Source organism: Paroedura picta, chromosome 10 (genome assembly GCF_049243985.1).
Source record: "Paroedura picta isolate Pp20150507F chromosome 10, Ppicta_v3.0, whole genome shotgun sequence".
NCBI classification, from domain to species: Eukaryota; Metazoa; Chordata; class Lepidosauria; order Squamata; family Gekkonidae; genus Paroedura; species Paroedura picta.
In genome coordinates, this window is record NC_135378.1 from 48,402,990 (window position 1) to 48,419,344 (window position 16,355).

Below are 16,355 nucleotides of genomic sequence, written 5' to 3' on the forward strand. Positions count from 1 at the left end.
GCTCATTTATTTATAGAGTTAAAATAGTTGAATCCCTTAAACTATCTAGATCTGAACCATGAATTCTAATTGGTGCCTTTTTCCAATGAGGCATGCAGACCCAAAGAAAATACATTTTTATCTACAACATTTAGGAATGGCAGATGAAATTTTATGGAGACCTAATCATAGCAACAATTTTCCCCTTGGTAAGACCTAGTTTTAATTATATCACTTTCCCAGAATGTAATGAACCTGACCAGATATCTGGCTATATATCACTACCTATTGGTCTTATTTAATTCTTCTAACAAGTTGACTTTTTGGATCATAGAAACCTCCTATTGTGTGGTTTGCCTGTCTGGTGTTGTCACAGTAAAAGTCCTACAATGCAATAACAAGAAAATTCACCCTTCAAAGTCCATCAATATCAACAATGTAGCTCTTAGGATTTCACTGATATTAGTGGCCAGTGAGCAGGTTTGATGGCTAAGAAGAGGCTGCTGCCACTAAGCGGCAATCATGAAGAAGTGGCACTTACTTCCAAGACACCAGTACTGCCTTGGGTTTGGCTGACTAAATAGCACTTTCACTTGTGGTCAGGTGACAACATGTGAACAGAGTACTGACTTCAATTGCCTCTCTCCTCATTCATCTTCTGTCAGCAAAAGACATCGGATTCCAGATTCCTGTCCTTCTTTCCCTGCATTTCACCTTTCACTTTACCATCTGACTGTATGCCTTTATTAATATTTGAGAATATGTTACCTAATCTATCATAACACTGAATTCCTTCTAAGTACACCACAGTACACACAAATGGGTGGCCAGTTTCATATCCAGCTTCCATACTTTACTGGAAGTGGCTTATGCTTTCAATCAGCCGGAGAGACTAAAGGCCATCATGCCATGTGAAATCAAGAGCCACTCATAACATTCCAGAAAGTGTAAACATTTCTCTGGCAGATAATCAACTTCCCTTCAGCATGGCTTTATCAACTTCCCATTAGTTTAATTTAACTATTAAAAAACATGTTCTCCACACTTACTAAGCATATCCAGCAACCTCTGTCTATTCCAAGACAACAGTAACAGTTGGCAATTGTAAGAAAATAAATACCTCATGCTGACCAGGACATCTCCAGCACGGGATATAAATAGAAGAATATTTTCTTGCGTTACATCATGGAAATTGGCATTCTTTTCATTTGCAAAGAATAGATCTGGCTTCCACAGACACTTAAACATGGTGGGATCCACTGTTAATGTATCAGAGCCTTTCCAATCATTGGGCAGTTTAAGCCGTGGGTCATTCCACTTTTGTCTTAGAAAGATGTTAACTCTGTAATCCTGTTTAGAACACATGCACATACATTACACTGGTGTGAAAACTACATTTTTCAAAATGATGTGTGCTACCCATTAAAAACTGACACCTTCCTGACATAAATGGAGATGCATAGGTCTAAAAAAGCAATTCTTTTTGGACATTTCATATATCAAGGAACACCAAGAGTACACACTTTAATATGTTATTTATTTACGAAGCCTCTAAACTGTTAGGCACTGAACAAAAAGCATTAAAATCTATTGTCTACAAAACAGCATTGATACTTGGTATAAACAAACTCCAGCATATGCTCTTGTAAAGAAGAAAGTAACAGCCATGCAAGCAACACTGAACATAATATAAAGATTGGAGAATGTGTCTCAGAACAGGGGATCATTTCAACATCTTGCATTTGATTTCTCTCCTACCATACTACTTTCTACCATTTACAGCCACACAACTGAATGATCTAAGACTTTACATCTTTGGAACTCTAACAGGGATATAACTACCTGGACTTGAGAGCCAGGATCAGTAGTAATGTAGCCTGTTCATGTGCCAGTTGTGAAAGCAAAGCACTGAGACCGCCTACACAGCACCGGTCCTCACATACTCAGGGGATAGCCCAGGTAGGCAGAGAAAACACGGTTTTCTAAATTAAGCAGAAGAAATTGCACCAAACGGCCTGATGGCAACTGCTTATGCTCCAGGAGGCACAGAATGTTGAGATCCATTGAGAGTCAGCTCTGATCTAACTTTGGTGCCAGAGAAGCAAAAGTATTCTCCTGCAGGGCTTTGCATGTGCACAGCTTCTCACTGAAACAGGTGCTTAATTAGCATGCCAGCAGAGCACCTGCTGAGGCTACAGACCACCAGGTGCTCACTAAGCACATGCAACTGCTTTGCACTGGCAGAAGCTTGGTTTAAATGAGATGCTGAACAAATGCAAATTCCTGCATGTAAGTGCTTTTGCTTACCAGATGCATCAAGAGCCACTGATATATTTAAATTGGGTTTCAGTTAAAGGCAAAGTAGAGGAGGGGAAAACTTCTTTGCTCAAGTCCCTGAAAATATAGAATCTTGTAGAGGCAGATTTTTTTTTTTGGGGGGGGGTCCCCAGGTTTCTTCCTTCAGTGACTCTTTGGCTGATGCAACACCAAATAAGCTTGTGGATACATAGCATATACACATGTAAAAATCAGGGAAACCTTGACTAAAAGTGAAAGGACAAATACACCTGCATACATTGCATTAAAAATGTTTTATGGAAACTATGCTTCCTGGTTGGGGAGAAAAAGCTATACTTCTTGGATGAGTGGAAAACCAGAAGGAACGCAAAGATAATATGACTGATAACATGCAGTTGGACAACCTGATGCACTAGAATCCAGGTACTATAACCTTTTTTGAGCCTGTAGGTAGACTTCTGAATGTTACCAGTTCAGCATGAGAGACAACACAATTGATTTTGTATCAGGCATTTTCCCATTCTACTACTTATCTTAAGTGGTTCTTATATCTTTTAAAGAGCCATGTAGGCGGCCCTGTCTGGCCCCGGACAGCCACCCTGTCTGGGTGGTGTCTGGGTCAGCGGCCCAATCCGGATGTGCCCAGCAAAGCCTCCAGGAACTGAGCACGTGGGCCAATCCTGACACGCCCAGTCGGGATTGGGACAGCCCCTGGAGCCGCCGATTGCAACCGACGCTCCTGCTCCCAGCGGCTGTGCGCCACCCGGTAAGGAGGGCACAGGGCTGGGGAAGCTGCGTGCTGCCCGGGGCGGGGGCCGGGGATGGCTTCCCCCATGGCCTGCCAAGGACGCCCACCTCCTCAAAGCCGCGGATCCCCCTTGGGGGAGGGGGCTAGGGATAACTTCGTCCGTGCTTGCCACGCCATGGTGAGGTGGCTGCGACAGCGGGGGGGGGGGGGAGGGCTTTGAAGCTAGTTTAAAAATAAACTTGCCATTCTATAGTGAAAGCATTTCTGTCATATTCAGAAACCTATTCTAGAAAAACCCTTAAGTGGAAGGAATCAGTATCTCAGATAGGCCTCTCAGTAATAATAAAGGAGGGGAACACTGAGTACTTGATAAAAAGGTAAAGGTAAAGGTATCCCCTGTGCAAGCACTGAGTCATGTCTGACCCTTGGGGTGACACCCTCCAGCGTTTTCATGGCAGACTCCATATGGGGTGGTTTACCAGTACCTTCCCCAGTCATGACCGTTTACCCCCCAGCAAGCTGGGTCCTCATTTTACCGACCTCGGAAGGATGGAAGGCTGAGTCAACCTTGAGCCGGCTGCTGGGATCGAACTCCCAGCCTCATGGGCAAAGCTTTCAGATGGCTGCCTTACCACTCTGCGCCACAAGAGGCTCTTGATAGGTATATTATAAATAATGCAATGTAATATAATATAGAGAAAAGGAGGTTAAATTTAATGGGAAATCATACCTTCCCTTACCAGGCTGTATCACAACTAACTACACAGTTCCTATTTTGTTGTTAATGTTATTTGACTAATATTTTAGGGATCTCACAATTCATGTTCTAATTTTTCTAATTGTGGTTCTATATAGCAATTTTTGCAGATTAGCTTTTCAGATAAACCCATCCTGCAGGAATGTTCTACCCATCTACAGGAGGAATGTAGAAGCAAGACAGTATGTCATTCATCTGAATCCAAGTACTTCAAGTAGCCTAAAATGCTGAAATTTTCATGTTGGAATCCCCATCCTTATGAGAATAGTCTTCTAGAAAATAGTCTTCAAGAAAGCAATTGTACAAGATTATTAATCATGGCTCACAAAACAAATCATCCTTCTACATGACTTAATATTATACATCACTGAAACAGAATCACACTTTTATTGCTTTGTTGGCAATCCATTATGTCTTTACAGCAAATATTTATCAGGACATATGTATGAGACAGACACTGTCCATGACTCCTCAAGGAACAAAAAATCATTCAAAGGCAAATGATCCATTACTGGTGTTACATTTACTTACACATATTTTACAATCTTGAGATTATCTTTCTTGCAAAACAATGTAGTTCTCAATTCTTGTACACTTCCTGCTAGAAATTTATATAACAAGGAAACTTCAGCCCTCACCAGTCGAGTCCCTGTGAGTAACAGTAGGTCCCTGGACCAATATCTCCACTGGGTTTCATGTGTACCATTCAGGATCAACCCAAATATCACATGAAAGGAAATCATACTTGCCCATCTCCATAGCCTTCAATTGGCAGCCAAGGCCTTGAATTCCCCCATTAAGAAGACATGCTTACCATAGTTGTCTCTTGTATTGATCCAAAACTGTTAATGAAAATGTTAACTGCCACTTCAACTGGAATTCCTAAAATGCATACAAAGCAACAACAACAAAAAAGTCTCAGAGCTGCCCCAAGAATTCCAGTTTCTGTTTTCTTTTCCTCATATATTTTAATCTAAAACAGATCCACATTGTTGCCTTAATAATGTTAGATTGTTGTCAGAATCCTACTGGATATTTATTGTAATAGGCTGGGAAGCAAAACCTTCTTAGCCATTACTTAGGAGTTCTCCCCATTAAGCATGCATGGCATATTAGTACTAAGCATGTCTACTCAGAATAAAGTGTGAGGAAGCAGTGCAAACATAATGACTCATGGGTTGAGTTACCAACTCTGCTCTGGGAAATTCCTGGAGATTCGGGGGCAGTGCCTGTGGAGAGAGTAATTTGGGGAGGGATTTCACTTAGAAATGATAACAGTTTGCCCGCTAAAACTGCCATTTTCTCTAGGGAAAGTGATTTCTGGATCAGTTACAATTCCAGGAGAACTCTCGATTGCTACTTGGAGCTTGGCAACCATATGGGTTTCATTTACACAAGGAGGAAGTGATCTTATTTGCCAGGTGTGCCTATGCCCAATGATGGACATGACAGAGAGTTTCCAGAATTAGACAGAACTTTACTACAATAAAGGGGATCTCAGTGGCAAAGACTTCATGGTTCCTTTAGTAAGAGATTAACATTAATCTTTCATACAATGTTACAAACAACTTTCAGACATATGCAGATATCTTTCCATTACCTCATGCATTTTCCCTTCATATGTAGAAGTACATTTTGTCAAGTATAAACACATCTTGCCCTTGTATGGTAAGCTTCACAAATATAGTTATGTCCCTACATCGACAATACTACTTATTCAGGTGTGTTCTCAGATATCTGTTCCCAGACATTGCTAGACATCTTGTTCTTCAACCCAATTTACCAGATCCTACTTAGCACAGTTACCTTTTACACAGTAGCTGAAATTAGCTATAGTTTAAGTTAATTTATAAGATTAAGCTATGCACCCTTAAAATGGCATTAGCCTTGTCAATATTGCTAATTTAGCTATCAAACGTGAGTGGCACATGGGTATGTAATCTGAAAAAGTGGGGTGTGCAAAACTTTTACATGATTTGCCAGTAGGATAGCTAAGCAGAAGTTTGAATAAAAGTGAAAGTGTGATCTAGATACTGTAGATCAGTGGTCCCCAACCTTTTTATCACCGGGGACCAGTCAACGCTTGACAATTTTACTGAGGTGGAGGGGGTAGTCTACTCCTTTCCTCTCGATCACTGCCCTAATGCTCTCTGTTGCAAAGACATCTGTTTCTTACTCATTTTGCTTGTTTGTGGGTTCAACATACCTCACTATTTCTTCAGCTGGGTTGAAGTGCGCTTTTTGCCTTTAGCCGAGGGACATCACTGCCACTGCCTGAGCCCCTGCTCTGCTTGCTTCCCCGCCAGTGCCCCTGACTTCCTGCTGCCTGCTGGGGGGTGCTGCCAGCAGCAGCTGCGCAGTGCCAGGCCGAGGGGAAGCCCCAGCCATGGTGGCTGCTGGAAAGCACCAAAGCCAGCGGCAGAGTGGCAGGGCAGCTCCTGAGGCAGCAACCAGGGAGGAGGACAAGGAGGAGCTGTGGCCTGGTACCGACTGATCCATGGACCGGTCCCGGTCCCTGGACCCGGGATTGGGGACTGCTGCTGTAGATCCTTTCTACTAATGATGTAGCTTTCTTTAGGAGTATGGAGCTCCCTATGCCAGAGTATAGTGCCACCATTAACAGAACAGATTTGCAGGATTCAGCCCCATATAGGCTGAAAGCAACTGCCAGTAATCATAGAGGAAACCTTAATTCTATGAAGTCTGATGTCGTCAAGTTAACAAATGATTGATTGACTTCATTAATTGGTTTTGTAGTTTACCCTATCATCTCAGATGAAAGTGGATGAGATTTTAAGTTATATTAGGTTATCTTGCTGCACAGTATGCATCACAATTTCACCTGGTCCATAAGATGAAGGAAATAAAATAGAGCTCGATGTAGTGCACATACACATATTAGTAAATATGAACAAACCTTTGAAATTTGGCCTTATCCTAGGATCGTAACTAACCAGAAGTCTATTCAAGATGTTGCTGGTGGAATTAGGAGGTACTCTTGCAAGATCTTCAGGTGACTGCTGTCTGTTTAAAATAAAGTATGCTTGTTATTTATAATAGAATTAACCATCTTCGGCTGATCTATTCTTATCCCATCTCTCCAAATCTAACATAAACACTATAGACATGTTTAAACAAAAAAAAATTCCAAATTGCTTTAAGGTATATTCGATTGGGCAGATTGCACTTTCTGGACAGTTGTAAAATCCTGACTAACAGTGCCATCCTAAGCAGTGAGGAAGTCTCTTAAATGCTCACTGTCCTCCTAATCATCTGCTGGTGTGTTGAACCACAAAGTTGGGCTGTATAACATGTAGGGTGGTGGAGAGAAAGTACATAAGAAGAGGCAGGTCTCTCGTATAATAAACAGCAGGCAAAAGTAATCAAACCAATGGACATGGGGGAGGAATGGCTGGATAAAAAAGAGCAAAAGAAAACAGTCAGTGAAATTATGTAAGATGCCCAGAGCCTGACAAAGCACTGCCTAAGCTTTGACTGTGTGGTTCCTTCTAAGTTCTCTTTAGATAATAATCTTATAGATTTGAACCTGCTTCTCCTATGCATCACTGCATGGTTGTCTCAGAAAATCCTGTATAAATCTATGATGGGTTGTGATGTATGAAGCTCCTAAATGCTAAAAAATTTGTCCATATATTGGCACAGAGTCAATGAAAATTGCACTGATTTTGCTATTATTATCATTTTAATCTTCCAGCACTCAACAACTTTTTACAGTGGCCAACTAAAATTCAATATGATTTTTTTTAAGCTGTGACATACTGCTCAAGGTCCCAAAGCCCTAGATGGAGAGATTTTGAGGGGATTGAGGAGGATTTCCAAATTGTTTCACTTCACATAATTCCTTGTGGATGCCAGCTTGAACCCTCCTGAAAGCCAGTCAGCTAACCAGCATAGGACATACTACAAACCCATCTGAGAATGGCAGAGCTGTTCTTATAAATGGACTTTCTTTTCTAGTTGCAAAAATATGTGCTATATATTGGAGGTCCACCCTTAAAATTAGCACAGCATTATGCCAACTTCAATAGCATTGCAGTTATTTTCAAAATTGTTCCCAATCCATTGAAGAAAATGAAATATTTCTAATCTAAAGAAAGAACAATACAGTACGAAAGAAGAATATTACCAGCTTATAAAAGAATATAACCAGTTTATAAAAAGACAAACTTTTCAAGTGCTTTGTTATTTTAAAATACGTGTAGCTTTTGAATATCTCAAGTGCTCCCTCTGAAAGGTTAAATCAGTTTAACTGACATAATTTTGCTCAAAGAAACCTAGCAACTGCAGTGTTGCACAGAGCTGATAATATTCTGACAGATATCTTGAATATCTTCCCAGAACTACAATTTCCAGAGAGCAGCCATGACAACTGGGAATACGTTTGCAGTATACAGATGTCACAGTATCATCAGTGTGGAATGAACCATACCAGCTTCCTCTGTTTCCCGATAAACATTTAAGGTGACCAACCTCAAGGTGGGGCCCAGAGTTCTCCTGGAATTAATAGTAATATCTGGACTAAAGAAATCGGTTTCCTTGAAAGAAATGGCAGCTTTAGCTGCTGGACAGTATGAAATAACCTATGAAATACTATATAATCTAGGAAGAATTGAGAATCACTGATTCTCTACTCTTCAAATAAAACAATGTTGAAAATAAGTATGTTACTAACTCTTATGCTGTACATACCCATGTGAGTCATATGTGGCCTAGAAGGAAAAGATAAGCATTTTTCTTTCAAGCCAAAACATCCCTGTCCTGTTGCTTGAAGATTGTTCTTACTTGCCACACTAGCCACAAATAAAGACACCAGATACAGTAAACAGGATCAACTAGGATTTTTTTTTAATTAAACTGATCTGAACCTTATTAATATCCAACCCTCAGTGCAAGCATCTTCCTTACTGGGCTGCCAGTATTAATGGGCAATCCCACCCTGGCTCCAAGCATAAGGTGGCTTTAATCCATCAATCACTTTTCCTGCCCTGAACCCTAAAGTATGCTGAGAGCTGTTTTTCCACACACACACACACACACACACACACACACACACCCATGCTGGGAAACATTAGGGTTTAAACTGGCAAAGCTATAGCACTGAAGGACTCTCTTACCAACTTGGTAAACAATGAGAAGTTGGGTTTGAGACTCCTGCCCCGTCATAAGATATCTCAGGTACTTGCGATGGATTTCTAACAAACAAAAGTCCGCATTTTTCCAGCCAATCCCAGCAGGGCTTAACCAGTCTTAACCAGGCCTAATTAGAACAATGCCACCCTGACAAAATGGCAGAATAAAGCAGGTGAAAAAGAACTCTGTCAGACAATCTCAAAGAATCCCAATATTCCTGTTTGGTCCTGAAACAACCAGTTATTTCTACCTTGACAAAATACAGAAAATGGTAAGTTGTAGGAAATTCCTGAAATTATGGGTGTGGAACCTGGAGTGGGTGGGGATTGGGTAGGGGAGAGATTTAAGTGGGATATAATGCCCCAGAGGCCAGCTTCCAAAGCAGGGTAACTGATCTCTGTAGTCTGAAGATTAACAGTAATTTTGGGAAATCTCCAGGTCCTATTTGAGAGTTAGCAATCCTACTGTGTGGGCAACAGTGTTGTTACTAGGGTTACTGGTCGTGACCCCAGTCTTCCATCTTACCCCCTCAATAACCAAGTTAACTGGGAAACTAAGAAATCCTACCATATGAGCTGAAGTTCTGCCTTTGCTGGAGTGGAAGCCATCTTTTGGGGACTTCTACCCATACCGGGTTTCATTGGTGATTGGCAAAAAGCATCTTGCTGTCAGTTTTGATGCCAAGGCTAAGAAAAACTCAAATGGCAGCATCAGACAGCAAACATCCTGAGAGATGCAAACATAATGCTGATGCCCATAATGTCAATCTGCTTAAGGAAACTGCTAAACACTAGAGTGTTTCTGAAGTAACAAAGCTATTACAAGTATAACACCAGGACAGCTCTAATATCAGTGCAATTCAGAAAACAGGAAACAGTTCTGGCACAGCCTTAGGATAATGAAAGCTGCAGGGGAAACAATCTGCAAACATCATGATATTAAAAGGCGTTATTACATGAAAATGTACTTTAATATATGCCATTAATGACCCAGTATTTGAGTGGAAATAGCAGGATGAACAAAATACTTTAAATACAATGTGGCAAGCACAGAAAATAGTTCAATAGTCAAGTCTGGAAGAATTTTTGAATAACTAGGACACAGCAGGTAGCAGCATTGATTTATTAATAAATAATTAAAAGGTTGTGATTCAAGCCACTCTGGAAGCCATAACTACTGACCAGAAGTCCTGCTCTCAAAAGTCAGAGGTTGATACAGACCATTTCATGTTGAACAGGTTTTCCCCCATGCAAAAAAGTACACACTGTCCCACCCCATCTGCAGGTGTAGTGGAAAAACTGTCAAAGGTAATGTTTGATATGGTACAGAGATGCTGTTCTAGAGCTTGACATAAACTTCTGGAACAAATTATAGGTCCAATTTAAGGAAGCTGAAACCAGATCTAACTAGGGTTGCCAAGTTCTAGGTGGTATGGATGGAGATTTCTCACTATTACAACTGATATCTAGGTGATATTGGGGTATAATGCTTTAATGTTCACCTTCCACAGTGGCCATTTTCTCCAGGTGAACTTATCTCTAGGTGACAAGAGATCCGTTCACCTGGAGAAAATGGCCACTGTGGAAGGTGAACTCTAAAGCATTATACCCCAATGAAGTCTCTCCAAATCCCACCCTCCTTACGAACCACCCTCAAAAGCTCCAAGTATTCCCCAACCCAGAGCTGGCAACTCTAGATTTAACCTGGATCTTTGATAACTATTGTAGTGCCATATCTACTGACTTGGGAAGCCACATGCCTTTCTTGATTGGGCTTGACTTGTTTAATTGTAGTGTCTTTTGGACCCCAACATGTTAGAACAGTAATACAAAGGAATGCGGCTTTGCTCTTTTGTAGATAATATCTGATGTTTTCTAATGGTGATGCCTTCCAGCGCTGCAAGTGCTATATGTCAAGGAGTCACCACTCCTTGAACCCTCCTAGAGTCAGCCTTCATGCTGATTAAGCCATGAAACACAGTCATATTCAAGCTGAAAATGATCAGCCTTTGGTAAAGTATCACTTGCCATAGCTGTATATCGTTTATAAAACCCATACACAACCAGGCTTTGCATGCTTCCTTTCCTGTCAACAGTGTACAGTAGCCATCTATTATGATACCCAGAGATTGCCCAGCAAGATTGTAAAATACAGTTATAGAAGAAAGCAGATGCAATCATGGAGACTGTAGATGCTGGTGCTATCTTGCCAGTTTTATTTGTTTGTTTATTTAAGAACTTTTAGCCTGCCCTTCCTCAGGGACACAGGGCCAGTTACAACAAACAAGAATATACAATTTTATAATTAAATAAAATTTGTATATAAAATTGGACATTAAATTACATCTGAACAATAAGTGGCTCTTATATTTTGTAAAGAGCCATGTGGGCGGCCCTGTCCGGCCCCAGACAGCCACCCTGTCTGGGTGGTGTATGAGTCAGTGGGCCAATCCAGACGTGGGCACTTCTGGATTGGGACGGCCCCTGGAGCCGCCAACTGCAGCTGACGCTCCTGCTCCCAGAGGCCCCGCAAGCCAGTAAGGAGCCCACAGGGCTGGGGAAGCCGCATGCTCACTGGGTTGGGGGCTGGGGATGGACAAGGATGCCTGCTGCCTCACAGAGACACCAGGTGTGTTTGGCGGGCTGCAGGGAAGCCATACGCTTGCCTGGGGAATGGGGGCCAGGGCGGCCGGGGCAGCTTCCCCGCAGCCTGCCAAGTATACCCGGCGGCTTGCCTGAGGGGAGGGGCCCAGGGACGATTTCCCTGCAGCCCGCCAAGCACATCCAGCACCTCACAGAGGCGCCGGGTTGCTTGGCAGGCCGCAGCCAAGCCGCGATCACACCTGGGGGTAGGGGGAGGGCCCTTTCAAAGCCCATTCTTATGAACGGGCTTTGAAGCTAGTTATAAATATAAATTCTAAAAATAAAGTACAGACATATGTAAGTTTGCAAATATTATAACATTGCCCAGTTCTGCATCCTGTCTGAGGAGAGAGGTGGGGAAAGTGTATGAGGATATCAACTCTGTAATAGATGGAGTCAGGCAGGTGTCAGCCAGAAATAGCAAATACAAAACTGGGTGGTACTTAGCTGGGTATGATGGATTTAGTGCCTTTTCGTTTTCCAGAAGTGGCCGAACCACAGCCTCCTTAAGCCTTTCCAGGAAGGTCCCTAATAAACCACCACAGAGAGGCCCAGATCTCCCTACCACTAGCCTTGAGGGACATGGGTTGAGAGGGTCTGTGGAAAACCTCACGGCTAATAATCAGTCATATAATTTTGGACATTCGTAATGTGTTTTAATTATTTGAATATTTTAAATTGTATTTATTGTGATTACTCATCTTTGATCCAGATCCTAACAAAATACATGAATCATGGTATTAAGTAATCAGAGCAGTGACTGATTTGAAAATTTCCTGTGCCAGCAAATAAATGCTTAGGATGAGACTTCCTAATTGCTGAGCCTGCACTGTTATAATTCATGCTGCCATTCCAGCAATGTATAAGGATGCCATCCATTCTAACACCATCCATCAGACTACATTAATGAAAGTGTAGCATTCTCAGCATCCATTGTTGCTCCAGGCAACCCAAATCAATCAAAGATACCACCTGTCAAACAATCTATCCTAATGGCAAATATCCCACCTAAATAAAAACAATTTATATCAAAATAGAATTTCCACTGACACATTGGTAGAAGAGCTATTTGAAAATCCAGAGTAAAAAAGCGTAATAAGAGCTTTAAGATCTTCAAGTATTTAAAAGGTAGTCATATAGAGGATGGAGCAGAGTTGTTCTCTCTTTCCTTAGACCAGAACCAATGGGATTAAATTAATTAAAAAGAAATTCCATCTAAACATTCAGAAGAAGTTCCTGACAGAGCGGTTTCTCAGTAGCACAGGCTTCCTCAGGCAGTGATGGGTTCTCCATCTTTGGAAATTTTTAAACAGAGGCTGGATAGCCATCTGACAGAGAGGCTGATTCTGTGAAGGGTGGCCGGTTACAGTGGATGATCAATAGGATTGTGAGTGTCCTGCATTGTTTGGGGGGTTGGACTACGTGACCCAGGAGGTCCCTTCCAACTCTATTATTCTATAACCACTTTCAAAGCCCATTTAAAAATAAATGGGCTTTGAAAGGAGATGGGGCACGGGGGGAAGGAGGGTGTCTTTGAAGGGGGGACCCCCTATTCCCACAGAGGCGGGCGGTTCCTGGTGGGGCTTGGAGTGTAGACTGAGGCCTGCAGGAAGCGTTTTGCGGCCACCCCCTTCCTTGGCATTGCCAGGGCAGCCAGGGGAAGGCTCCCCCTGCTGCCCCCCCATCTCCGGCGCTCGGCCAGCCTAGGCTTCCACTCAATTCAGCCCCATCGTCTGTCTGCTCCATTCCTCACTTGCCTTTTGTTTGGGAGCTGTAGGTGGATCTCCTGGTCTTCCGGCATTTCCTCTGCCTGTGGAAGCTTCTCATCCTGCCCTTTGCCATCGTCCACCCCCGCGAGGGATGGGGCCGCCACCACCTCCCCAAAGAAAGTGGCCATCACCTTTCCGGCCATGGGAATGCGCTGCTTTGGGATCTGGGGCAGTCTACGGCCAGGAGGGAACCATATCCTTCCAGGTTAGTGCAGCCAGCTGTGAGCAGGGCTGCTGCAGGTGCTCCCAGCGAGCATGCTCAGATGTGGCCTGATCGTTCGGCCGCTACCCGACGCAGACCCACAGGCAGCTCTGCCAGTGGCTTCCTTGGCCTTTGTGATGTGACATGCAGGCATCCTGGAAAAGGCAAGGAGGCATGTCTATGGGGAGCAAGCCCGGTCCGAGGCAGCAGAGGGACCACATGGGGCTGCATGGTATAGACTGGGAGGAAAGGGCGATCAGCATGTGCTGTCCATCATTCCATTCCATGAGAGCCGGGGGAAGCCTCCCCAGACCAGCCCCAGCCCCGCCGGTCGGCCAGTTCACCTGGCATGTGTGGCGGGATTTCAGCGAGCTGGGAGGCGTGCCCAATTATCCCCTTGGCCTTGGACTGACAAGCACAGGAGCTAAGGGGCCAATGGGTCTCATTTGGTATCCTGGACCCATCCCAGCCCCCCCCCCCTTAGCCTTTTATTTATACCACGGAGTGGTGTAAAGATTCTAAGATGCCTAATATAAAGGTATAAGTTTAAAAGCAACATCATAGGAAAGTGGAACCATTGTTTCCTGTATCTGTTACAACTCTAAAACACTCCCAATGATGCTCTTCAAATCAGTATATCTAATATGTACATCTGTAAACCACTTCACAGGAGCGGTATAAATAAAACAGTAAGGGGGGTTGGGGTGGGCCAAGTTTGGGATCAAAGCCCCGGATTGGCCCCGGACTTACGAGTGGTTTACAGATGTATTCCATGTGGCCCTGCCAGTAACAGGGTTTTACCCTGGCCATGTGTGGTTTCTGCTGACTCCTTTACAAGAGAACTTACTAGGTGCTGGTAGAGAGTTTATTGCTGTTTTGCTGGTGTCCGCAAATATGGTGGGCTTGAGCACTACAGATAATGGTAAGGGGGCTTTCAATTTATGTAGCCCTTATTGCTTTTTTTCTAACCATATACAGGGTATCACACTCTCCCTTGAGTGCGTGGGAATAGAAATGGACTGAGAAAAAATTTCCTCTATAAGGTGACTGAAGCTAAAAGTTCAGTTGGAATTCAGGTGCTTGGTAGAGTTTAATCTGGTTGTACATACTATTCTGAATTCATATGCAACATGGTTCCAGTACTGAATACCTTGCTTCACCTCTGCTTTGTTACAGAATATTTCATCTGAAAGGATATGAAATACAGAAAATACAAACAGAGCCATCACAATATCTAGAAGGACATTTAATACATTCCAAATGCTTTCCAAGCCAGAAAATGTTTTTTCTCCCAAGCAGTGTAGTAACCTGTACAACATGGATCCAGTCTGTTGCATTATGTGGAGTGACAAGCCACCATAGAAAAACAGATCTTTGCTAATATTCCCCAGAAGAATGGAGTATGAGTTAAATGTAAACAGCTGAAGCCAATTACCTGAGCTTTGGCTGCAATCAAGCTGTCAAACCAATTGACATTAGATCATCTTTGACAGCTGTTAAAACACTAAATCAGCAGATCATCTTTGACAATTGTCAGGACACAAGGCTATTTTCAAAAGTATCAGATTGTCTCTAACTGGTATCCAATATTAAGTCTGTAGCAGCACCTGTAGCAGGTGAGCCTCAGCCAGTTAACCATCAAGATCTCTGAGAGTCAGATTCAGCAAGCCTCCTTTCCACCAGAGCAGCTCAGTAGGCAACTAATGGAGTTAGGTAAGTCACTTTCTTGTATACCCTCTCTGATTGGTTAAGGGCAGTTTCCCCTCCCAAGCAATGCCTACTGGCTAATAACCTACCCCTCCTCTCAAAGTTGGGCTTAAGAATGTAAAGATCTTTTTCTGCTACAAGACATCATTGCACTGCATTTGCAAAGATGCATTGCAATGATTGGCTAAGCTACCTCTACTTTAATTTATTATGGTTAAAGATGGCAGATGATCTTTAATAAAAAGGCAATGATCAGATCATTTGCCATCTTTAACTATAATAAATCTTTATCTTTATGGATGATGGATATAATGTTGAGGTTGAAACACATAGATAATCAAGAACTTATAATCATTCACAGTATGTCCCACCTCTGTGAAGTGATAAACAAGAGGAGAGTCCAAATATCCATGTCTAATTCTGGATCAGTGTTCTCCAATTTGCATCTTAATAGGTCTTCTGCTGATACCTATATATAATTTTGGGCAGCTACATAATATGCAATATTATTTTATTTTGAAAATGTGTGAGATCTTTAACAAAGTTATCCACCAAGATAATGGTCAGCCTATTCTAGTCACAACATTTAGTGCTCTGAAACATGTAACTCCAGGCTGAAGTGAGTCACATCAGGGGCAAACCACCATTTGAGGAGGCTTTTATATTTTTTTTGAAAAGAAGAAAGGGTAAGACAGAAAGTCCAGAGATGGAGAAATAGTGAAAAATGAAAAAGGGAGAAACAGAAGGATGGATATATACAGTCAGAAAATGGAAGGGGGTCCCATGTTTCAATCCAAGATTCAGACTTGCATCCCCCTATATTAGCTGGTTGCCCAATCCCTATACTGCTTTATGCCAATGTTGTAGTTCTTCTTTCAAGAACCCCCATAGGGATTAGGCAAATGCTTAAAAAACTTGCCCAACATTGCGAAAAAGAACACCTTGAAATTAACTACCAGAAGACCAATGCCATGGCATTTGGCAAATGTCCAAATCCCCCTTACACTGAGACAATGTTTTTGTGGGAGTGGAGAAACTGATACAAGACAGCATATATTGTTCCACTGCCCTGCTTATGTAGACATTCATAGCAACTTGATTG

The 16,355-nt window shown here is 42.5% G+C and overlaps 1 protein-coding gene across 3 annotated transcripts in view; it reads right to left on the reverse strand.

The window, feature by feature from the left end:
• Positions 1 to 16,355, reverse strand: part of GLRB (glycine receptor beta) — a 47,360-nt gene that overhangs the window by 19,071 nt on the left and 11,934 nt on the right. For 2 of the 3 annotated variants that reach the window (XM_077300021.1, XM_077300020.1), the window contains exons 3-5: positions 6,700 to 6,806; positions 4,597 to 4,664; positions 1,100 to 1,329 (exon numbers count right to left, since the gene is read on the reverse strand). In XM_077300021.1, the coding sequence (XP_077156136.1) occupies positions 1,100 to 1,329; positions 4,597 to 4,664; positions 6,700 to 6,806 (405 nt within the window). The remainder of the gene's footprint in view (positions 1 to 1,099; positions 1,330 to 4,596; positions 4,665 to 6,699; positions 6,807 to 16,355) is intronic. The other variant, XM_077300022.1, reaches the window with a different exon arrangement.